The 25,759-nt window shown below is 37.0% G+C and overlaps 2 protein-coding genes across 4 annotated transcripts in view; one reads left to right on the top strand and one right to left on the bottom strand.

Moving 5' to 3' along the window:
- LOC111565983 (guanine nucleotide-binding protein subunit beta-4) overlaps positions 1-10,109 on the top strand; it is a 46,959-nt gene extending 36,850 nt beyond the window's left edge. For all 3 annotated transcript variants that reach the window (XM_055015525.1, XM_055015521.1, XM_023266319.3), the window contains 3 exons: positions 1,233-1,434; positions 3,477-3,693; positions 4,702-10,109. In XM_055015525.1, the coding sequence (XP_054871500.1) occupies positions 1,233-1,434; positions 3,477-3,693; positions 4,702-4,808 (526 nt within the window). In that variant the 3' untranslated portion in view covers positions 4,809-10,109. The remainder of the gene's footprint in view (positions 1-1,232; positions 1,435-3,476; positions 3,694-4,701) is intronic.
- A 2,256-nt stretch (positions 10,110-12,365) lies between these two features.
- Positions 12,366-25,759, bottom strand: part of mfn1b (mitofusin 1b) — a 31,581-nt gene continuing 18,187 nt past the window's right edge. Inside the window, exons 11-18 of the mRNA XM_023266328.3 lie at positions 25,506-25,632; positions 24,056-24,160; positions 23,005-23,107; positions 19,424-19,650; positions 17,536-17,718; positions 15,712-15,908; positions 14,021-14,155; positions 12,366-12,965 (exon numbers count right to left, since the gene is read on the bottom strand). Of these exons, the coding sequence (XP_023122096.2) occupies positions 12,896-12,965; positions 14,021-14,155; positions 15,712-15,908; positions 17,536-17,718; positions 19,424-19,650; positions 23,005-23,107; positions 24,056-24,160; positions 25,506-25,632 (1,147 nt within the window). The 3' untranslated portion in view covers positions 12,366-12,895. The remainder of the gene's footprint in view (positions 12,966-14,020; positions 14,156-15,711; positions 15,909-17,535; positions 17,719-19,423; positions 19,651-23,004; positions 23,108-24,055; positions 24,161-25,505; positions 25,633-25,759) is intronic.

Raw genomic sequence — 25,759 nt, 5'->3', positions numbered from 1 at the left:
ATATCTGTAATTTTTTGTGCTTTATGATACAGTTATGATGCCAAAAATCTTAAAAGACAATATTTCAATTTTTGTTTAATTTTCTAAAAATTTGAGAAACCTGGAATCAACATTTATAACATTTTACCCACCCAAACATGTTGACTCTCTATATTATAGATATTTACTACTTATATGTTCATCTTTTGAGTAATCACTGTCTGCAAATCAGTCGAAAAGTTCCTGAATTTTTGTCATGAGACTATTGGTTCTAGCTGAGTCACTCGAACCTTCTCGACTGCGCCAACTACTTCAGAAATGTGTGTTTTGTTTTGTTTTTTTTTCAGAATCTTGTTTTTGTAAACTGTCCATTTATAGCTGATTTTGATAAAATATGATGTTAAGCATAGATTTGATGACATTTTGTGACAGAATAGTCTTTGCTTTGTGTAAACACTGCCTGCAGTTGAGCATAAAAGTCTCAGAATTTTTGTCATGTGACTGTTGGTCGCAGCTGCTTCATTCAAGGGTTCTTGGTTGCACTGAGTACAGAATTTTTAGTTTTTGACAGAAATTTGTTAGTGCTGACATCTTATTTTTAAACGAAGCATGTAGAATATAGTGAGTTAGATGAAAGGTCCTGATTTAAAGCTAGGTTTGATTGAAAATCAGACTGTACACTCTGTTTTTACTATTTCTTGCTCTGATAAATGATGTAATTTGTGTGATTGTGAAAGAAAAACATGCCTTTCAACCCCTGGTTAGCAGGTTAATTCAATTTAATTTAAAAACTTGATTTCTTCTTTGGAGGCAATTCAAGACACATAGCTGGACACAGAACAGTAGCAATAACTTTACAATAGTTGTAGCATCAATGTGATAGGCCATAGGATTAATTAAAAATTAAATATGCTGAGATAAAAATGAAGTAAAATATCGTGTATATGTGTGTGTGTGTGTATATATATATGTGTGTGTATGTATATATATATATATGTGTATGTGTATATGTATGTATATATAAGGTGCTAAAATGGTTCAGAGGTGCAACGTGACTGGTCATGATTTTAGCAGCTTCATTAAATAATGAACAGAATTACTCTAAATAATATAAATAATAATAATAATTTACTAGCATGCTTTCAGTAATATTCAAGGGCGTCTTCTTTATTCTTCCTGTCTTAATTGTATCATTACTGTAATATGGTCTACCATAACTAACTTGTCTCCTAACCGCTGCTTCCTTCCTGCAGTGCATTGTGGGACATTGAGACTGGCCAGCAGGCCACCAGCTTCTCCGGCCACACGGGCGACGTGATGAGTTTGTCTCTAAGTCCGGACTACAAGACTTTTGTGTCGGGAGCCTGCGACGCCACCTCCAAGCTCTGGGACATCCGTGACGGGATGTGCAGGCAGTCGTTCACCGGCCACGTGTCCGACATCAACGCCGTCACCGTGAGTAGTTCAGTCTAGTCACAGACGCTTATTATTGTTTTAAAATAACGACAAGGAAATTAAACGTGCGAGGAGGTTTTTTTAAGTTTTATGAGAGGAGTTTTTTATTTGATCTTTTTCTAGTACCAGATTTCTAACAACACTCATTTAACCCATTTTTTTTCTCCAAACAAACTGCGGCTGGAGCAATAAAACACATCATTTTAAAGCCATTTTTCCAAAACGAAACCCAAGTAGGTGGAGTGTGAAATTAATATTCAATTACATCATTTTACAGATTTTATTTCAAAAGTGTTTGTGTTGTTTTTTTTTTTTTTTTAAACTGAAGAAGTTTTTGAGGTTAAAGATTATTATCTAATAATGCAAAAACTGGTTGTACGAAGGAGTGCAGAATTTTTTTGTTTTGGACAGAATCTTGTTGGTGCCAATGTCTAATTTTGGCCATTTTTTTCAATGAGATTTGTAGAATAAAGGGATTTTGATAAAATATTATAATGTTAAGCGTAGATGTGGTCACATTTTCTGACAGAATGTTCTTTGCTTTGTGTAAACAAAGCCTGCAGTGTTAAAAGTTACCGAATTGTTGTATCCAAGCTGTTGGTCGTAGCTGCGTCAGTCGAGGCTTCCTGGTTGCACCAATGAACACAGAATTTTTTGTTTTTGACAGAATCTTTTTAGTGCTAGCTTCTTATTCTTAAATGACACGTGTAGAATAGAGTGATTTTGATGAAACATCCTGAATCAAAGCTCAGTTTTAGTTGTTTTTCTAACAAAACAAACACACGATTAGTCCGAATACTGTCGGAAAGTTGAAAGTCAGACTATTCACTCTGTTCCTTTATCTGATAAATGCTGTCATTCAGGCGATTTTTAAAAACCAAAACATTCATTTTATACCCAGGTCAGCAGGTTAATGTAGCAGCTAAATGGTTATTCAATGAAATGATATCGCTGAATGCATTTCAAAAGTTTTCAAAAAAAAAAAAAAAGTATTTCTGTACAGAAGAATTTTTTATAGCTTTTCATTTAACAAACAAAGACTGGTTGTGCTGAGGAGCATATAAGTTTTTGTTTTTTGACAGAATCTTCTTAGTGCTAATGTCTTATTTTGGTCAAATTTTTGAATGACCCATGTAGAATAAAAGGATTTGATGAAGGATCAGTTCTGATTTAGTTCGAGGACTGTGGGAAAGTTGAAAATCAGACTATTTTCTGTGTTTCTGGCTCTGATAAATGGTGTCATTTGGGCGATTAAAAGAAAAAATAAACATGCCTTTTAAACTCAAGTTAGCAGGTTGATATAGCAGCTAAATGAATAATATATGATATTGCAGTAAGCATTTCAAATTTTATGTATTTTTTTTTTAATTTCTAAGCTGAAGAAGATTTTTTGTATTTGACAGAATATTGTTAGTGTTAACGTCTTATTTTGTCCAAATTTTTAAATGACACATGAAGAATAAAATCATTTTGATTAAACATCAGGATTCAAAGCTCAGTTCTGGTTTCTTTCCCAACAAAACAAATGAACAAAACAAACAAAAAAAACTAATTAGTTTGAGGACTGTGGGAAAGTTGAAAATCAGAGTATTTGCTGTGTTTCTGGCTCTGATAAACTGTCATTTGGCCATTTAAATAACAAAACATACCTTTTAAACCCAGATTAACAAGTTAATATAGCAGCTCAATAAATATTCAATCACATTATATCACAGACTGAATCTAAACAGAAGAAATTAAAGGTTTTAATCAGGCAACACTAGAGAAACAGGTTTTGTTTAAAGAGCACAGATATCAGAAAACAAAAAATGGTATTGTTAGATGAACTAATATTTCTTTATTTTATTAAACTGGGTATGTGTGCTAACATTATGTCATTTAATTAAGTATTCATTATTATCCTTGTCAAAGTCACCATCTCAGATATTTGATCTTTTATCAGCCCCAGAGACAAACAGCAAGCCTCTTTAGAGAAAATCTCCTACCTACAGGCCCAAACATCAGATTTATCAACAGTTTCTTTACTGACTTCTCTGCTGCAGTTCTTTCCCAATGGGAATGCCTTCGGTACGGGCTCCGATGACGCCACCTGCAGGCTGTTCGACCTGCGCGCCGACCAGGAGCTGATGATGTACAGCCACGACAACATCATCTGCGGCATCACCTCCGTGGCTTTCTCCAAGAGCGGCCGCCTGCTGCTGGCCGGCTACGACGACTTCAACTGCAACGTCTGGGACACTCTGAAGGGCGAGCGTGCAGGTAAGAGGCGTCCAAGGTTTAATGATGGCTTCTCAGGGCTTTAGGTGACAGAAATGAGGCGGTTTTTAGGTGTTTTCTGCTCCTCGGGGCTCATTTTTAACTTCAATATAAAGTCCTGCAGCTCTGTGGAAACAGAACAACTATGAAGAAAGAGAGAGAACTCAGTTATAATGCCAAAAATCTTAAAAGAAAAAACAAAAGATACATTTTCCAAAATTAAAGTCAACAGTACAACATTTTTTTCTAAATACTCAGTTTTTACCAATACTGGGAAAAATGGTGATTCTATATTATTGATGCTTTTAATAGATTTTAAATCAAAGCTGAATAAACTGATTTTGACAAAATATTATAATAATATAGTTTAGGTTTCCTGATAGACATGTTAACTCTATATACTAAAGATGTTGTACAGCTGGTCTTCTATCTGCTACCTTCTAACTTAGCCGTTAGCGTAGCCTTTGCCTCTGTGAGAGAAGCTAACTTCCTGGTTTGTGTTTCTTGTTGAGTTTTTGCTGCTTGAGAGACATTTCTGAGACCACAGAGTGACGACAGACAGAGAGAGGAGGCATGTAATTTATCAGATATTCTGAAAAATGCCAAATATTCGCCACGATAATCGGCCGGGCAGGTAATCGGTCAATCAGTAGTAGCAGGCTGTGGTTAAATGTAAAATCTGAACCACCATTTTTTTGAACCGTCCTGTGACTCTAGTTTGTTTCTGAACCTCCAGATGTCCTGGCGGGCCTCGTGCTTAGACTTAATCTGTGGCTGCCTTCTAACTTAGCCGTTTGCCGTTAGCTGTTAGCGTAGCCTTTGCCTCTGTGAGAGAAGCTAACTTCCTGGTTTGTGTTCCTTGTTGAGTTTTTGCTGCTTTAGAGACATTTCTGATTCCACAGAGTGACGACAGACGGAGAGAGAAGGCATTTGATTTATCAAATAATCTAAAAAATGCCAAATATCACCAGTTTTCTGAGCCGTCCTGTGACTCTGGTTTGTTTCCTCCAGGTGTCCTGGCGGGCCACGACAACAGGGTGAGCTGCTTAGGGGTGACAGAAGACGGGATGGCCGTAGCCACCGGCTCCTGGGACAGTTTCCTCCGGATCTGGAACTAAACCGACCTGTTGCCTGTCGTACTCAATCACTGCCCTCCATCCTCCTCCATCCTCCTCCTCACCTCCTACATGCCACCTCACCCACGGCCGGACCTGAGGGGCGACACTGTGTCACCCAACCCTTCTTAAACTCACCCTCAGCGACCCGTCCACCTGTGAGAAACTCTTTCTACCTTTTTTTTTCCACCCAGAAGTAAGAACCTCTCTGTAGATTAGTCTAATCAAGAAGAAAAAAAAGAAGCCGTCGCACCGATTCTTTTCCATCTGTTACCACGACTAACAACCGAGATTAGCATCAGTGTGTAAAATGTAAATGTAAATATAAAGACAGTATATATGTATAGCATTATGTGTGTATATATGCATCATATATGCATATATAATGTGTATGTATATATTTTTGTAGTTTATTTCCCACCTGTTGAGGTTTTTGTTTTTTTTTTTAAAATAATTTCGGGTGTTGTGTTTTACTTTAAACTCACATTACTACTCACAGTAATGCAGCGGAACAGTACAAGATTGAGTAACAAATCATGATTTTAACCTAAAAAACTCTGGATTTTTTAAAATTTTCCTGCTGATTAAGTGACGTCCGCCCATCAGCGCTAAAAAGAGAAACCAAAACTACAGTTTGGCCCAGTTTAAACCCACTCTTCATCTTGTAGCTGTAAAATGAAACATTCCTCATCGCAGCCGTCGCTCCGCTTGCTGCTATCAGGGAGCTTCAATCCAACTCCTCTTCTTGATTTTTAGTCTGAATTCAGCTTTAACCCCAAAGTAGGTGAATTCTAGCCGAAGATACAAAACTTTTTGGCCTTTCGACTCGAGTTGTTTCAGATCCTCGTCAGATATCAGAAGACGACGTCCATTCCACGTGTGCGACTGACGAACAGATCGTTGTTGAATGGTCTCCTGTGGTCCGAGGAGTCGACGCTTTCTCCTCAAAGCTGAGAAAAGGACAGGCGAAGAGGGACGGACGTTCAAGCATCTCAACATCTGGAACCTAAAGGACACATACGGCGACTCTGAGGACCTGAGAAAAGACGTCATTTTTATCCTTTTTCCAGACTGAGAAAGTCATTCTCTGTGGTGTGAAACGAGTAACTGAGCGTTAGCCGCTCCCGGAAAAAAAACAACAAAAAAAAAAATCACACCAGTGCCACCACAAGCCTGTAAACAAACAAACAAAAAAACAACAAAAAAAACAAAAAAAGTTTTGTAAAAGGGTTCGACACTTTGAGCATTTTGTTTTCTTTCTTTCCTCACCCAAAAAACCCACAAACTGTTAAATATTGCTTGTGAAGAAAGACTCGGTAGACTAGCTAGAGAACGCACTCACCAACGTAGTACCAAACCATCGAGCACACGTGACTTATTTACCCGTAGACGTGGAATTTCAGATTTTTTGAGTGTTTTTTCCTCATCATGCATCTTCCATCGTTTTGGCTCCTCTAAAGGCTTAATTAAAAAAAAAAAAAAAAGAATCACACGGAGATCGTGTGGTTGGACCTATCCATCAGCAGGTGTCCAGGCACCGCTGCATCTCCATTTCTGCCTTATCCCGCCGTTCATGTAGAATTTAATAATAAGAGAGCTACTTTTCTTTCCCCGATAGAAACACATTCTGATACTAGTGAACACTAAAACGCATGAACCACCATAAACCACCACCACCGCCGAAGCTTTCACACCACTTTTTTTTACAACTCTGCTTTCTACTACTACTAAACTTTGTAGTATTTATTAAGGTTCAATCAGACGAGTTCTTCTTTCCGTTTAGCTGCTTCTGCCCGACTTATCGGACCCGTCTGGAGAGAACGGTAAATGACCTGTTGTAGTTTTTAGCCTGAGAAGGATCCGACGTGTTTCGCATATCGGTATTGGGGGGGGGGGGGGATTAATTTACCAACGTATGTGGATAACCTGTAGATTAAGTGTTACTTCCTCATTTGTGCCAATGCTATCCACAGACCCTGAGCTGTGAACTAGTCAGTGTGACAAAAACAAACGAAACAAGACGTTTGCTCACTTTTTACTCAAGTGCCAGCCTCGTTCACCTCCATCCATTTAAAGCCGACCTGCTGACTGCGTTTGTTACACTCAGCTTTCTGTTTCAGTCGGCGGACGTCAGATGTTCGTACGTACAAGTGACGGCCAACGGTTTGTGCTTAAAGGAGCAGTGCAGCGTTCTGGGAAGTGTTTGTGCGACTGCAGGGGGCGCCGTTGCCTTCACGTTGCTGTGTACCAGGTGTTTTTGCAAATAATCTTAAAAGCTTGTGAGAAAAGACGCCAAATTAGTGTGAAAGATCCCAAACGTTCTTCTGTTATTCTGCACCTGGAAGCTTAAAAAGTAGGAAAATGATGCATTTCTTGCGCCTTTTTGAAAGACAGAGTAACAACAAGAGCAGTTATTAAAAGCTGAAACAGTCACAGTAAAATAGAAGTAGAAATATTACACAAAAAACATCAGAAATGAGACGTATCAGTGTCGTTTTTCCAGTTTGTTATAGCATACGGTACGATATTTATCATTTATGAGAGAGATTATCATTAAACTTAACCAGAAGCAATGAGCGAAACTTCATCTGTTAGTGTCTCGTGGAAAAAAATACTGATTCCATTAGTTTTTTTGAGATCAGCGTGTGTTTGTAAGCCAATTAAAGTTTCAGTCTGGAGGCTAATAGATGTGAAATTGCAGAGCAAAGTGAGATTATGGCTTTTTTTTGTCCCTCTATGATTGATTTGGATCAATATTAGTGCTGAAATGTGGTAAAAGTCTGACATTTATGGACATTTGAGGTTGTAACCGAACTGATATGAGTTTCTAGAGCATTTCTTAGACCAATATTGGTGCTAAAAATCCTTCTAAATTGCTTACTTCTTTATATATTTACTTAGGGGAACTTTCTGGGAACACAATACCACCTTAGTTTGAAAATATTGCACTTCCCTCAAAAGTTGGTGAAATGTCGACCAAAGACTGTTTCAGTAGAAATATGGATCCATCCATTTACATTTATATACTTACAGGAACCTTCTGGTGCCGCAGTACCACCGTAGTTTGACAGGTTTGCACTTTTTTCACATTTTCAAGGGCCGATAGTTGACCTTTCTTGTCATTTTGGACAAGATTTATCTTATTTTGGACAGTTTAGATGTGAAATTGCAGAGCCAAGTGCGATTTGGGCTTTTTTTTTTGGGCGCTCTATGATTAATTTTGTTTAATATCAGTGCTGAAATGTAAAAAGCTGACTTTATGGACATTTAAGGTTGTAACCTAACAGATGTGAGTTTCTAAAGCAATTCTTAGACCAATATTGGTGCTAAAAATCCTTCTAAATTGCTTACTTCCTTATATATTTACTTAGAAGAACTTTGTGGGGACACAGTACCACCTTAGTTTGAAAATGTCACACTTTTTTTTTCCATTTTCAAGGGCCGATAGTTGACCTTTTATGTCATTTTGGACAATTTTGAGTAATTTGAGACAAGATTTGTCTTATTTTGGACAGTTTAGAGGCTAGAAGATGTGAAATTGTCGATCAAAGTGCCATTTTGGCTTTTTTTTTGTCCCTCTATGATTGATTTGGATCAATATCGTTGCTGAAATGTGGTAAAGGTCCGACATTTATGAACATTTGAGATTTTAACCTAACAGATGTGAGTTTCTAGAGCAATTTTTAGACCAATATTGGTGCTAAAAATTCTTCTAAATTGCTTAAAGATTACTTCCTTATATATTTACTTAGGGGGGAACTTTCTGGGGACACAATACCACCTTTGTTTGAAAAATATTGCACTTTTTTTCCATTTTCACGGACCAATAATTATTCTTTCTTTTGATATTTTGGACAAATCTAATTTTGGACACGTTTCAAGTCAAATTAGCAAAAAACTGGAACCATGTCTTGTCAGACTTATCCCAAATCAGATTCTACTGATGTTCGCGCCTCAGAAGCTGGTGAAATGTTGATCAAAGACTGTATTTTAGTAGAAATATGGATCCATCCATTTACGTATATACACTTACAGGAACCTTCTGGGGCCACAATACCACCTTAGTTTGAAAATGTAGCATTTTTTTCCCATTTTCAAGGGCCGATAGTTGACCTTTCTTGAGACAAGATCTGTCTTGTTTTGGACAGTTTATAGGCTAATAGGTGTGAAATTGTAGAGCAAAGTATCATTTTGGCTTTTTTTTTTTTTTTTTTGACCCTCCTTTGGATCAATATTGGTGCGTCCCACATTTATGGACATTAGGGTTAGGATTTAAGGTTGTAGCCTAACAGATGTGAGTTTTGAGACCAATATCGGTGCTAAAAATCCTTCTAAACTGCTTCACACCGCTCAAAATACTGCCGTTCAGTTCAACCCAACAACACAGAAATGTCAGTATTTCGAGCCATGTGAAGCATTGACTTCATGCAGATTAACAGAAAAACTGCAAGTTTTGTCTCTTTCACCTGTTTTAGAGACCCACAAACACAAATTGCACCTACTTCTGGAGTAAAATCCATACAACAGCGCCCTCCTCAGACAAACTTCGCTCTATTTCCCACAGCGCCGAACCAACCGTTCCTTCCTTTTTTTTCATATTCCATCTCGAGCCGCGTGAAATACAAAAACAAAACAAAACAAAAAAAAACTACACCACAGCCCTTAACAGCTGGAAAAAAGCAGATTGTGTGCAGATTTGTTCACCGAAGCCGGAGTAGTAACACTTAAACGTGCCTGTGCAGCTCAACTCATGCAAAGTAAACTCACGAATACACAAAAAGGTGCTTGACTTCCTTTGATTTCACATTTCCTGTCCGGTTTAATCCCCCAAATCTACTAAGAAAAAAATCACATTTGACGCGTTGAAGGTACCGGAACTTGTGAATTATTGGTATTTCAGCAGACGTGTAAATATCACCGCTGCTTTATCGGCCGTCTTTCCGGTTTAATCTAAAAGCTGGAGGACGAAATATTCACCCGACGCCACCACAGCACCGTCACAAAGTAACGCACTGCCCTCCGACTCTACAACCGACCGCTCAGACGTGTTTTTTCTTTTTTTTGGTCGTATTTATTGTTTTAAGCCAGTAAAAGACCAGGGACTCGGTGCCATGATAAATTCTCTTACAGTGCTATATCGTGTGAAATTATTATGATCACTTGTTATGGAATAATTTTTATAGTCTTTTTCACACCAGACCTTTTTTTTGTATTTGTACAGTGGCTTGGTGATACTGATATGTTGCCATGAGTTATTGTAACCAATAAAAACAGGAAAAAAAAGCTTTTAACCAAGAATCTGAATCCTGACTGGTTTGTTTGTCTTTTTTAAAAAAAAAAATAGACTGTTTGGACACAACTGGATGAAGTTCATATAGTCAAACTTCTTTTTAGCAAATTCTGTGATGTTAGCGCCTCAAAAGTTGGTGAAATATCGGCCAAAGACTGTATTTTTAGTTAGAAATGTAGATACTTCCTTAGATATTTACTTACAGGAACTTTCTGGGGCCACAATACCAACTTTGAAAATATTGTACTTTTTCCATTTTCAAGGGCCAATAATTATTCTTTCTTTGGATATTTTGGCCAATGTCCAGTCCTGTCATTTTGGAGACATTTCAAGTCAAAAATTGCAAAAACTGGAAACTTGTCTTGTTATATTTGTCTCAGGTCCAATACTACTGATGTTCGAGCCTCAAAAGTTGGTAAAATGTCGACCAAAGACTGTATTTTTAGGAGGAACTATGAATCCATCCAAATAAATACACTCACAGGAACCTTCTGGGGACACTATACCACTGTTCTTTATAAGTTTGGACAATTTTGAGTAATTTTGGACAAATTTGTCCAATTGTGGACATGTTTCAAGTCAAAATAGTAAAAAAAAAAAAAAAAAAAAACGGAATCGAATCTTTTTAAACTTTCCACACGTCAGATTCTACCAATGTTAAAGCCTCAAAAGTTGGTGAAATATCAATATAAGTCTATAGTTTTAGTAGGAAATGTAGACATTTCCTATATATACACTTACAGGAACTTTCTGGGATTCGAATACCACCTTTGTTTGAAAATGTTTGCGTTGTCAAGGGCCAATAGTTATCCATTCTCATCATTTTGGACAGGTTTCAAGTCAAAATATTAAAAAATAGAACCTTGTCTTGTCATACTTGTCCCAGATCAAATTCTATTGATGTCAGAGCCTCAAAAGTTGGTGAAATTTTGACCAAAGACTATGTTTTTAGTGGGGAAATAGATTCTTCCTTATATATTTACTTACAGGGGATACAATACCCCTTTTGTTTGAAAATTTTAAACTTTTGTCCCATTTTCAAGGGCCAATAATTATTCATTCTTGTCATTTTGGACAATCCTGACCAATTCTGGACACGCTTCAAATCAAATTAGCAAACAGCTGGGATCCTTGTCTTGTCATACTTGTCCCAGATCAGATTCTACTGATGTTACAGCCTCTAAAGTTGGTGAAATGTCAACCAAAGACTGTATTTTAGTAGAAACCTGGATCCATCCATATATGCAAACTCGTATATCTACACTTACAAGACTATTCTGGGGCCACAATACCAGCCTGGTTTGAAAATATTTCAAAAATTACACATGAATAATTATTGGCCCTTGAAAATGGAATAAAGTATTCCTGTCTGAACATTACATTTTGGACAGATTTCAAGTCAGAATTGCAAAAAAAGTGGAACCGTGTCTTGCCATACTTTTCACAAGTCAAATTTGACTAATGTTAGAGCCTCAAAAGTTGGTGAAATGTCGACCAAGTCTATATTTTAGTAGAAATATGGACCCATCCATATATATATATATATACATATACAGGAACTTTCTGAAGCCACACAACCAGCCTGGTTTGAATATTTTGACTTTATTCCATTTTGAAGGGCCAATAATTATCCATGCTTGTAATTTTGGACAAGATTTATCTAATTTTGGACATGTTTTAAGTGAAATTATCAAAAAAAACAAAAACCAAACTGGAACTTTGGCTTGTCAAACTTTCCATACATTAGATTCTACTGATGTTAGAGCCTCAAAAGTTGGTGAAATGTCGACCAAAGTCTATATTTTAGTAGAAATATGGATCCATCCATTTATGTATACCTGCAGGAACCTTCTGGGGCCACAATACTAATCTCGTGTGAAAATTTTACTTTTTCTCCCCTATTTTCAAGGACAATAACTACTCATTCTTGTCATTTTTGACAAGATTTATCTTCTTTCGGAACAGTTTGAGTAATTTTTGACATATTTTTAAGTCATAAATTCAAAAAAAATGGAACCTATACCTTAATTGACAGCTGCAGTGGAGATATATGACGAGAATGAGGCTCCAACCAATCAGAATCTTATGTGGTTCATATTTTAACCGTTACTCCACCAAATACCCAATAAAACTGATGTAAATAGGATTTTATAAAATATATGATCTATACAGTTTGGATTGTTAGAAAATAGAACTGAAACCTGATAACAGCTGTTTAACTTCATGCTTTCCCTTCTAGTCAGTGAACTCATTATGAAACCCAACGTCTGTTCTCTTATTAAATATATTTATTGTTCTGAACATACAGCAGCTCGTGTCTGAACCGAGACGTGTACAAACCGACAGACGTACAACTTCATTTGTTCCACAAAAGTTTGTCAAAAAAAGGCATATTCACAGTCAGAAGCACGTTAGTGTCAAAATATATATATATTTATGTAGAGAGAGACAGAGCTAGCACCCGACCGGTAGCCGAGGTACCGTCGCCCTTTAACCACAACCACAGTTTGTTGTACAGTTTCCTCGGTTCTCATGTGACCTTAAAATACTGCAGCATCTCCCTCCTTTCTCCTTTTATTATCAATGTATCTGTTTGTTTTCATTTGATGAACCGCTGAGTCTACAAAACGCCCAAAAAAATTCTTGATGTGACAAAGAAAACCGACACAATCTCTGTGTTTTCTCGCCTGATTATCAAAACCGATCGATTCACTGACGAGTCGTTCCAGCGCTGCCGTCCCATAGAAGCTGCTGTTCAGGTGGAGGTGAGTTCAGGCGCCGTCGGACCGAGGAATGAGCGTCACTGCTGAGGCTGCAGGTACTGAGAGGTGAACGCCTCCAGCTGCTTCTCCAGCTCGGTGGCTTTATGTCTGCAGAGGAAACAGAAAGAGTGAGATTTTTCATTTCTTTATGTCCTGAACATCCAGATAAAGTCATCAAACCTCTGATCAGCATGAATGATGCAGAGAAGCTACTGGTTTGGTCTGGTGATCTAAGATGTTTCACATTTCTGAGATAGAAATTCATTTCTAACCCTCTGAACACCAGACATGTTGTCTTTATTAAATCCCCAAAAAATGCACCATTCATCAGACACAATCTGTAAAAATAGAGAAAATTCTCAGATTTTGAGCTTTCTGAGTCCTTGAACTAATCTTGCGTGACTTGCCATTCAGTTAGGACAATTAGCCAGACCTTTACAAAATCACCAGAAATACACCATTTATCATAGACAGAAACTTTGAAAACAGAAGAAATTCTCAGATTTTGATCCTTCCAACAGTCCTTGAACTAACCATCCATGACTTGTTCAATTATGAAAATTGGCCAATTTTATTAGATTTGTTTTTACAAAATCACCAGGAATGCACCATTTATCAGAGACGGAAACTATAAAAACAGAAAAAAAAAATCAGATTATGAACTTTCCGACAGTCCTTGAACTAACCATCTGTGATTTGCCATTCAAATAGGAAAATTAGCCAAATCTTTACAAAATCACCAAAAATGCACCATGCACCAGAGCCAGAAGGTTTAAAAACTAAAAAAGTCCTCAGATTTTGAACTTTCTGACAGTCCTCAAACAAACCATCTGTGATGTGCTGTTCACTTAGGAAACATTTCCCTGTTTTCTTCCGTTTTTCAAAACTCTTTTCAAACTCTTCTTTAAAAAGGGAGCCTCTACTATATGTTTTATTAAACATTAACTCTCACTTTATTATTAACTCTGCTCTGGACCCCATTAAAAAATGTATTTTTTCTGTGTTATCTGTTCTCTCTGCTCACTTAAAGCCAATTCTGCATGTAGAGATGAGTTTGAGCTTTAAAAAAAAACAATCATTTCAGCAGATCAAGTATGTTTGAATGGAGGATTCCTCCCCCGTTCAGGCAGGTTCTCTGAATTCTGGGTAAAAGCTGGACTGACCTCAGGCTCTTGGAGCGGCTCTGGACCGTCTCCAGCTGGTCTATGGTGGCCGTCAGCTGACAGATTTCAGCCTCCAGCTCCTTCTGCGTCTGGTCCACCTGCTGACAGAGCCGAGCGAAGGTCGTGGCCATCTCCCTGGAAACAGAAGGAACAGCGTCGCTCGGTTTATTTATTTATTTACCACAGAGAGGCTGGATGGAGCAGGTCTCTGGAGGTGTTTTATGGAAACTAAACACAACAGAGTATTTAATGAAGAAAGCAGAGTTTTACCTTCATTCTAGGAATACTTTCAGAGTTACAGGTCCTTAAACACATAGAGGTGGGTGGAAATTTCACAGTTTATAATTTGTGTTAGTTTTTCTGGATATATTTTGGGATAACCACATGAAATATTCCAACGACGGAGTTCTAAAAACTGTGATAATTACTGCTTCTTAAATCCCCTGCAGCCGCTGAAGTGTCACATACTAAGATTACACATCATCAGAACTGAACACCATCAGAGGAGAACCTGAAACAGCCTCTGAATGCTGCAAACTGGTTTGATTTTCCCAATGGTTCTATAAAATGTGTGTACAGCAAACTTGTTTCTGCATTTCACAGCCAGATGCTACATTACAATATTAAAATATGACAATATTAGGAAATAAATCCTGTCTAATAGATGATTCTGGTATAAAATGTGTGTAAAAATGATCCTTTCATTGTCTCTAACTTGTTCTGACCAACCACCTGCCACACATGCTGATATGAGGCTAGAAAGTTTACCCAGAATGCACTTTTTAAAGTTTTGTCCAGCCACATATCCTCACACTACCACCTCTGTGCTTCACTGTCAGGACTACGCTTTCACTGTGGTAGTTGTGGTCAGAAAAAACACAAAACCAGCCTTTAAAGTTTACCCAAAGTGCACTTTTAAAGGATTCTCCAGCAACATATGATCATACTCCCACCTCCGTGCTTCACTGTCAGGACTATGCCTTCACTATGGTACTACTGGTCAGAAAAGACACAAAATGACCACAAAGTAACACAAAACCACCTTTGAAAGTTTCCCCAGAATGCACTTTTCAAGTTTTCTCCAGCCCATATCGTCACACGCCCACCTCTGTGCTTCACTATCAGAACTATGCTTTCATTGTGGGAATCTTGGTCACAAGAGACACAAAATGACCACAAAAACACACAAAACCACCCTTGAAAGTCTACCCAGAATGCACTTTTTAAAGTTTTCTTTGCTCAAAATTGGCTATCGAAGACAAACTGAGTAAAAAACACATTTTTTCCTCAGATTGTGACACCTGGAAGGCTGTAAAAATTGAAACTAAATTAATTTTAGCAGAACTCAAACATGTTTTCCAGCCTTCCATGTGTCTATTAGCAACTCTGGATAAAGTAACTGATTAAAAAGCCCCACATTTCAACCCACTTTCATGTACTATAAGTACTGTAACTCAGAAAACATTAATGGTATGAAGGTAAAACGTTGCATGGCTTCATCAAATATATAAAAATCAGCTGATTCTGAGGAGGTCAGATGGAAGCACTGACTGAGTTTTCAGGGAATATCAGAAATGACCACATTATCATCTGATTTATTAGATTTATCCAACAAACGTGATTCAGTAAACACTCCGGTTCAAGTACTTGTTCCACTAGAAACTGATAAATGTTGCTGTCTTTGGACTCACTGTTGGACCTGGTGGCTGCAGTTGGCACTAGTAAAGCTGACGATGAGCTGCAGTTTCTCCGTGGCGTAGTCCACAAACTGGCGCTTCAGAGCTCGCTCCTTGGCCTTGGTGGTCCAGGTGAGCCTCTCGTACAGGTAGAGGAGGCCGTAGAGGGAGGCCGACAGAGCAATCAGCCTCCAGCCGACGGTCCTCCACACCTGAGAGAAAACAGACACACAGGAGCTCGGTTAGCGAGGAAAAAATTAAAAAACACTTCAGGGATGTTTGCATAGAGTGTATTACATCTGAAATGACATACAGAAGTCCACAAAGTTTCTTCTGTTTCAGTTTTATACCTGAAATTCATTAAAAACAACAACTTCATGTCATGCTTATGTTACATATATTTCTCTACATTTATGTATTTTTATGTTATATTGAGATTTTTAGACGTACAAGACATTTCTGCATGCAGCATATTTTATTTTTTTTTTACATTTTTCACATTAAATATAAGAAATTTCACTTCTTGATGGACATTATTTATAATATTATTTGTTTCTTAAATGAGAAAGTCATCTCTTAGGGCAGGGGTGTCCAACATGCGGCCCGCCGGCCAAAAGCGGTCCTCCAGAGGGTCCAATCCGGCCCTCAAAGTGTAAAAATTTCAGACAAGACATTAACTGCAGATTGGAAATTAGTAAAACTATAAATTTAAAATAATTTTTAGGCCATGACAAGTTGTTTCAATCATAAAGTAAAATACTAGATTGTTCATTGTCCTTTTGTCATTTTGTGTCTCATTTTTGTAATATTTTGTCTTGTTTTTGTTGTTTTTTGTCTTTTTCTTTTCAGACTTTTGTCATTTGTCTTGTGTTTTTGTCATTGTGTTTCCTTTTTGATTCGCTTGTGTTTTTTGTCTTATTTTTGTCATTTTGTGTTTTGCTTTATTCGGTCTTGTATAACGTTTTGTGGGGTTGTTTGTCCCGCTTGTGTTGTCTATTTTTTGTTGTGTTGTTTCTCGCTTTTGTCATTTTTTGTCTCGTTTTTGTTATTTGTCCATTTTTTTGGCGCTTTGTAATTTTTTGTCTCTTATTTTGTTTCATGTTGTTTGTCTCGTTTTGGTCGTTTTGTGTCTCGTTTTTGTAATATTTTGTCTTGTTTTTGTTGTTTTTTGTCTGACTTTTGTTTGTCTCACGTTTTTGTCGTTTTGTTTCTCGTTTTTGTCTCACTGCGTTTTTTGTCATTTTGTCTCATTCGTTGTTTTGTGTATCGTTTTTTGGTCTCACTTGTGCTGTCTATTTTTGTCGTTTAGTTTCTCACTTTCGTCATTTTTTTGTCTTGTGTCATTTGCGTAATTTTTTGTCCTTTTTTTGTCCATTTTTTATCGCTTTTTAATTGTTGTCTAATTTTTTTTGTTTTGTGTCGTTTGTCTCATTTTTTTGTTATTTTGTGTCTCATTTTTGTAATATTTTGTCTTGTTTTGTTGTTTTTTGTCTTTCTGTCATAATACTGTTGAAATTTAATTTACTTTTCTTCAGAAATTTCAGGTTGTTCATGATGTTTTGTAAAAAGATAATTCATTAAATGTAAACATTTTCAGAATGTATTTTTTTAGCACTAAAACAAAGGAAAATTGTGGAGTTAGGGTTTATTTATAGGTTATTATGCTGTGATTTTACTGGTCACTGGAGATCAAACTGGGCTGAATGTGGAACCTGAGCTGCCTTCAGGAATCCTTTTGAGCTACAAAGCAATAAATATCCTTTTTCAGCTCCAGTCCACCTTAAAGACACGTCGTACACTTCAATGCTGTGACTACAAACACTTTTTAAAACAACGTACCACTCCTCCCACGATGATGACGCTCATTGAAGTGCGAGAAGTCAGAGACGCCACGTTGGTGGCCACAGCCAGCATCATTTCCTCCTGCGTCATGACGGCCGACTCGCTGTTGGGCGGCGGAGCTGCGATGGAGGACGGTCCAGAGGAGGGAGTCTGAGCGGGAGGCAGCGCCGGCCGAGAAACCTGAGGAACGACCAGCAGAGTTCATCAAAATCTGATGTTTTGAATGAATTAAACCTCTGGATTAGCCAGAAACTGGAAAAGAACTGCTTCAACTTTCTGATAGTCTTTGGTTTGTTAAAAAAAAAAAAGCTTAAAATTGTGGTATTTCATCACTTTATTCTAGAGCTCTTAGCTAAAAATTCACCAAAAATACATTATTTGCATTAAACTGATTCTGTAAAAAAACAAAAAATGCTGCATTTCCTTGCGCAACTGAAAAGCCATGATCGACTCAGCTGTGAACAACATTCACCTACAGAAAATTCAAAGAGTTTTTGGCTGAACTGCAGGCTGTGCATCCACAAAGCAGACAGAAAATGAGTATGGAAACTAATAAAAATGCGAGTTAGATACATTATGTAGAAACAGGTGCAGTTCCATCGGGAAAATTCACCAAATCTGTGCTTAAAATTGTGATTTTTCATCAAAATGACTTTATTCTGCATGCCTCATTTAAAAAATTGCCAATAACAGAGCATTTCCACAAACAAGATTCAGAGTTCCTCAGTGCAACCGTGAAGCCACCATTAATTCAGGTGTGATCAACAGTCGTGACAAAAATTCAGAGAGTTTTCAGATGAACTGCAGTCCGTGTATCCACAAAACAGAGAGGACACAAGCATAGAAAGAAGCTAAAGAGGTTTAAGAGGTAAAATATCCATAAAATTAAGAAAAATGAGCATTTCTATCAAAAAACCTAAATGTAAGATCATAATATTTAATCCAAGTTACTTTATTCTACCAGTTTCATTTAAATTTTTTTTTTAATATATCATTTGCACTAACTAGATTTCGTGAAAAGCTAAAAATTCTGAGCTCCTCAGCACAAATGAGAAGCCATCAGTGATTCAGCTGTGACCAACAGTCAAATGACGAAAATTCAGAGAAGTTTCAGATGAACTGCAGGCAGTGTTTACGTGGAGCAGAGAGGAGACAAGAGTGGACACTAATTATAAACCTAAGAGGTAAAATGTATTAAAAAAATAAAGAAAAATGTGCCGTTCCATCAGGAAAAGTCACCAAATCCAAGCATTAAATTGTGATATTTCATTAAAGTTACTTCACTCTACAAATCTCATTTAAATATTTGCAAAAAATTAACTGTTTGTAGTGACCAAACTCTGTAAAAAGCAAAAAATTCAGAACTCTTTCGAACAATTAACAAGGCATCAGAGGTTCAGCTGTGACCAAGAGTTAAATTACAAAAATTCAGAGAATTTTCAGGTTGAACTGCAGGCAGTGTTTAAGTAGAGCAGAGAGGAGACGACGAGACAGACTGAGAGGAAAATAAACACACTTGACTGATAAAATAAACGCAGCACGGCTCAAAAACAGTAAACAAAGGAGCAAGTTGTTGGAGGATGCATTCAGCATCTCTGTAGAGGTGATGTTAGCAAATGTAAGTAGCGGAATATCTCTAATATGTAGAGTCATTATTTCTTTCCAGTGTTGGTAACACTTGTGGAAAGGTTCTACATGTTGATTCCAGTTTTTAAAAAATCTTTTTCCATTAATAATTGAAGAAATACAACTTCTAGTCATGGTTGTTCTGTTTCTACAAAGGTGCAGGACTTTAAACTGCAGTGAAATGCGATTAAAAATGGCAGCAGGTTGTAGATATTCCTGCTAAATAAGCAGCTCTTTGTCACATCTTTCCATCGTGTACCTGGAAGTTCTGGTCCACCAGTCTGAGAGCCCTCTGTGCGTTGGCAGAACCCAGGAAACGGTGGACCAGCGACGTCCAGCCCAGAGAAAACTGAAACTCGATGTTCTCCTGGAAGTCGCTGCAAAGCGTGGCGCAGTTCAGGTCGTAGCTCAGGTCGAACTTCCTGCTGGGCACCAACATGTGGACTTGGCTCTGGACCGAGGAGGGCAGCAGAGGGAGCATGCTCTCTGGAGGGGTACAAAGAAATGCAGCATCAGCAGCAGTATGGAGAACACTTAGAACTACAAGTTTGTGTTTTAATCTAGCACTCATGCACACAAACGAGGTTTAACACTAGATAGAGCACTCTAGGGATAGAACAATTAGCAGCCTGACCGATATTTGGCATTTTTCCAATTATTGGTATCAATATTTTTAATAGTTGACTGCTGATCAATTAAATTCTCTACTTCAGGTGTGATGCGGCCTCTGAAATGTTTCTCAAACAGCAAAAACTGAACAAGATACTAGGAAATTAGCTTCTCTCACAGTGGCTAATGCTATGCTAACGGCTAGCGCAGGGGTGTCAAACTCATTTTAGCTCAGGTTCCACATTCAGCCCAGTTTGATCTCCAGTGACCAGTAAAATCACAGTATAATAACCTATAAATAACCACAACTCCAATTTTTTCTTTTGTTTTAGTGCAAAAAAGTTCACATTTAAGGAATTATCTTTTTTTGTACAAAATATTATGAATAACCTGAAATTTCTTCAGAAAAATAAGTTCAAGTTCAGCAACATTATGCCTCAGTTTATCATTTCCACATTACAACTTCCAGATCACAGTGTCTACAAAGAAACACAACATTTAGTCATCTGGAACTGAATGATATAGTATTTTACTTTATGATCAAAATGACAAAAGTCAGATAAAAATGACAAAAAACAAGAAAAAAATATTACAAAAGCGAGAAACAAAATGCCAAAAAAAGAAGAGACACCAACGCCATGAAACTCGAAACAAAACAAAAAAGAGACAAAAAAATTAGAAAAAAAGTTACAAAGTGCCAAAAAAATTGACAAATGACACAAACAAGACAAAAAATGATAAAAGCGAGAAACAAAACGACCAAAAAATAGACAACACAAGCGAGACCAAAAAAAACACAAAATGACAAAAACGCTACACAAAACAATGAATAAAGCAAAACACAAAATGACAAAAATAAGACAAAAAACACAAGCGAGTCAAAAAGGAAAACAAAAAATACAAAAAACATGAGACAATGAAAAAATCAGACAAAAACACAAAAACAAGACAAAATAAAAAAAATTAAAACGACAAAAGAACAATGAACAATCTAGTATTTTACTTGATTATCAAAACAGCTTGTCATGGTCAAGAAATTATTTGAAGTTTGTAGTTTTACTAGTTTACAATCTGCAGTTAATGTCTTCTCTGCAATTTTTACACTATGAGGGCCGGATTGGACCCTCTGGAGGACCGCTTTTGGCCCGCGGGCCGCATGTTTGACATCCCTGGGCTAGCAGCTAAGTTAGAAGACAGACTAACCAGAAACAGAGTTTGGAAAACAAAAATTAATAAAGCTTTAATATATGAACCTTAGTGGGAAATAAAAGTGACAGAACATTGAAATATTAATAAAATAGAGAAGAACAGCAGCAGACAAACTGATCAATCTCAGTCCGAATTTAATCACTAACATTTCTCGTTATAATTGCTTATTAATGAAGAAACCAAGTTATTAATGACAGGTTCTCTGCTATCACATGCTGTTCAAACATCACGTTAAACATATATCGGTGCAAATATCAGTTCTTGATCACCAATAATCAACATCAGCCCTAAAAAAACCCACTAACAGTTGAAAATATGAACACAGCATCGACACATTATCACTGTGAGCAGCAACAGAGGAGCATTTGATTTAAATATATCAGCTTGAAACTGCTATTTCATAACAGCACCGGGAGCGTTTCCATCGGAGGAAACGTTAACACCTTTTCACCGTCAGTCACCGTGACGCATTTCTGTCATAATGAGACTTTAGATGATGGCATTCAGTGATAAATATAAATATAGCAGCGATCTGGAGAGCAGAAACTGATCGACCTACAGGTTAGTGACGATCTCTGAATGACAGAAGAAACAATGACACAAAACAAAAGGCTGGAAATCTGCACTGAGGTCATATTTCTTCCGTTTAATATACGGATTTATGATTTTTCTAAAGGGTCAAGAATATAAATTTCCATTTAAAATCAACCAAATATGAGAAAGTTCCTGCTGGTATTTTTTTTTTGTGTGTGATAACTTTAATATCTTTAATGAAGCCATGCAAAGTTTTACCTTCATACTGTGAATATTTTCAGAGTTACAGGGCCCTAAAGTACATACAGGTGGGTCCAAATTTAGTTTCTTTTAAAGCACTAAAAGCTCCAAACTGATTTGATCAATATGATTTTTCCGAACTGTTAAATAAAACATGTGAACACTAATGTTGTTTCTCCATTTCACAGCCATGAGCTACGTTCATGAGTATCTGTCTGAGATTATTATGACACAGAATAAATGGTGTCTATGGTGTCAAATATGTATAAAAATAATTCTTTCATTGTCTAGAACCACCTATCACACATGCTGATATGAACCTTGAAAGTTTACCCAGAATGCACTTTTTAAAGTTTTCCTCAGCCACATATCATCACACTCCCACCTCTGTGCTTCACTGTCAGGACTATGCATTCACTGTGGTACTACTGGTCAGAATAGACACAAAACAACCACAAATAGACATAAAATGACCACAAAAACATACAAAACCCTCCTTGAAAGTTTACTCAGAATGCACTTTTTAAAGTTTTCTCTGGTGAATTATGAGAAAACAGAAACGCATCCAGGGTACCAATGATTGTTTCTATGACTCTGTGTCATAGACACTAAACTGCTGCAGTTTTACTGTTCAAAATAGGATACATCCCATAACATTGATGCTTAAAATAGGTTTTATTAGAAAATTGCGCTGAACAAAAATGAGATTTTGGCTTTAGATTGTGGCATCTGGACTAGATGTAACATTGATTGGAGAAACAACATTTGTGTTAAAATATTTTTATTTTAAAAAAGTTTTGAATATTCAGTGCCTGCATTTTTTAAACAAAACACAATTTTGTTTTTCAATTATGAAAATTTATTCTCCTGTTTTTGCTATTTTAAGTTATGGCCTCAAACATGCTGTGAAAAAGTTACCTAAATTAAAAAACACAAAATCTTTGATGGATTTTTCATGGAGTGACCCAAATTATCAGGTACTGACCCTGAGAAAGCTAGAATCTCTGAGCAGCTGATTTATTTCACTATTATAATTAAGGAATTAATGATGGGATGGATACAAATTCAGCTATACCAACTTATTCTATTGTTTTAAGCCAACCTCTTGGTTAAGCCGAAGTATTCGCCACTGCTACAAGTCAAAATAAAAGCCTGATTTTGCCCAGAAAAAAACTAATACACAAAACAATCGATTAAATATTGCAAAGCTGAGCTCGTCATTGAGTTTACGTGTTTGCAGTCGCTTACCGATCATGTATTTCTGAGACGACTGGACCGAGGCGTTGATGGCGCTGGAGCAGCGGAAGGCCAAGTTCTTCCCCATCCCTTCTTCTACGTGAGTCAGCAGCTCCTGTAAACACAAACAGGAAACACAGATCAGACAGGAAGTACTAACCAGTATTCACATTTACACAGACTTTATAACCGTTAATGCACTGAAACTGGGCTCCTTCAATACATTTGTGGGATTTTTGTTTTGTTTTGCACAAAAATGCCGCATTTCTATGAACTTCTTGGGGCACATCATGAATTGAAGATCAGGATTTGATGCGTGAACATCTTAATTGAAAACAGTAATGTGTCTAATAATAAAAAAAAATAGGAGTTCTTAAGTGGATATGAAGTATTATTTGCTAAATATGAAATGTTTTGTATGATATTATGCAATAACCCTTTATTAATCCCACAGTGGGGAAATTTGCATTGTTTGAGTAGCAAGAAAAGTGCAAACATTTGAAAAATATTAGCAGAAAAATAAAGCACAGACCAAAAAATTCCTCTGGATGTGGAAATATTGCACAAACTAACTATATTCATTCATTGTATCTGTAAACTTATCTGCACCTCGTTATTGTCATCTGTCACTCTTGATTTTATCTATAATATATATTTGTATCTTATTTTATTTTACCTTCACTTTATACCCTAATATTCTGTTTTTGTTAATATTGTCTTGTTGTTTACCCCTTTACTGAATACCCAAGCTGCTCTAACAACTTCATTTCCCTCTGGGGATTAATAAAGTCATCTAAGCATTGGACATATTCTTTCATAAGTAGAAAAACTGAGAGAAGCATTAATATTGCACCGATTCTTGTACAAAAAGTTTTTAAATGTACAAAATATTCATAATACAAAGCATTGAAAGTGCTGATATGGCAACAGAATAAAGTTTTTCACTGTGCCTGTTGTTTTATATTAAGGCTAGACTGAACACTTGAGGAGAGATAATTAGAATACAGGATAAGCAGATGGAATAGGTGCAGATGCAGCGCTTAGGTTTTGTGATTTGACTTACAGATTTGTAGATCTTGAGGACGTGAGGTGACGGGTGGAAGTCCGTGTGGAACTCATCGACTATGACATGGAGCCGGCAGATCTCCTCCCCCATGGCGTTGGACACCTGAAGACAAGCAGCAGCAGATCAGGACTCAAGATGTTGCATTAAATATTCCTCCTCTTTGAACATCTCCATCTTTAGTTTAACCCTTTAAGACCTACCATTGGGCACCAGGACGTATTCTCACATTTTTACATACTGTAGCGCCATTTTTTAGTAGTATTTTTATTTTATATCCCAAATTTTAATAATATGTATTTATTTATGTCTTAACTACTACAATAAATTGCGTAAAAGTGCAATAAACCTAAAAAAGAAGAAAATATTTTTTGTTTTTTTCCACATGTATTTCAAAATACAGATGTTGCATAGCTGTATGCCTCAAATTAGTAAAAAAGCTGCACATTATCCCATGGTCTCGTTTATAAAGATTTTTGTTATGTGTGCTTTATTGTGTATTTTTACAAACCCATCACTGCAACCAAAAAGCGCTCTGAGACCTGGTGAATGTGTGAAATGTTACTCTAACTCCACAGATTTTCTATGCAAAAAGTGGTAGATTATTATTAATTAATTATAGCTTTCCAGGCTCTGTTTTAGGTTAATCTGCTGTCGAATTTGGTCGTTAGCCGTTAGCATAACTTTAGCAACTGTGAGAGAAGCTAACTTCCTGGTTTCTAGTTGAGCTTTTGCTGCTTGAGAGACATTTCGGGGACCACAGAGTGACGACAGACAGGTTCTAATGGATCAATAATTGGTCAATAAAAATACAGATACCGATAATCAGAAAAATGCCAAACATCGGCCACAATAAACCCTATCAGAAACCTATCGACTCTTTCATCAGCTGTACACAGAAATGTGGTCTGGTGCAGTAGAAACAGACAAAATGAGCATGAAAGATTCAAATATCAGAATATAAAACAGCAATATGTAGAGAAAACATGGATTATTCTGTTGTCCAACATTATATACAGACAAACTATGATTCTGCAGCATCACCGAAATTCTGGCAGACAGAAAAAAATCTCCTTTCTGGCACCATAAAGTCACATGATTGGCATTAATGAAGAACTGAATTTGTCATGTTTACCGAAATTTAGCTGATATTTCAGCTGTACTTCTGTAGGGGAGATCTGTTTTGTCTCTTACTTGATGTTCCCCTTTGATGTAAAATGACTTATAAGCTAGCCGTTAGCGTAGCCTTAGCCACTGTGAGAGGAGCTAATTTCCTGTTATGTGTCTCTTGTTGGGTTTTTCCTGTTTGAGAGACATTTCTGAGACCATCAGACCTGAAGTAGTACATTTAATTTATCAATAATCGGCCAATAGAATTACAGATACTGATAATTAGAAACACGCCAAATATTGGCCACGATAATGGCTCCATCCCTGTTACATATGTTACCTTATCCTCCACGTCCTCGCTGATCGCTCTGATCTTCTGTTTAATGTCATTGATTAGCAAGCTGAGCTGATTCTTGACGAACTCCAGCCGGTCCATCTGGTACTCTCTGTCCTCCAGCGCTGCCACTCTGAAGAACAACAAATACCGTCAGAATCAAACACATTTAAGCCAAAATTCACCTGCTGCATGCACTGGAAGAAATCCATGGATATTTAGAGCATTAACAGCTTAATTAACCACATTATTTTCAACTT

This window comes from Amphiprion ocellaris, chromosome 2, assembly GCF_022539595.1.
Source record: "Amphiprion ocellaris isolate individual 3 ecotype Okinawa chromosome 2, ASM2253959v1, whole genome shotgun sequence".
Taxonomy (NCBI): Eukaryota; Metazoa; Chordata; class Actinopteri; family Pomacentridae; genus Amphiprion; species Amphiprion ocellaris.
Note: the sequence above shows the minus strand (reverse complement) of the source record. Positions and strands in the feature narration are given on the sequence as shown.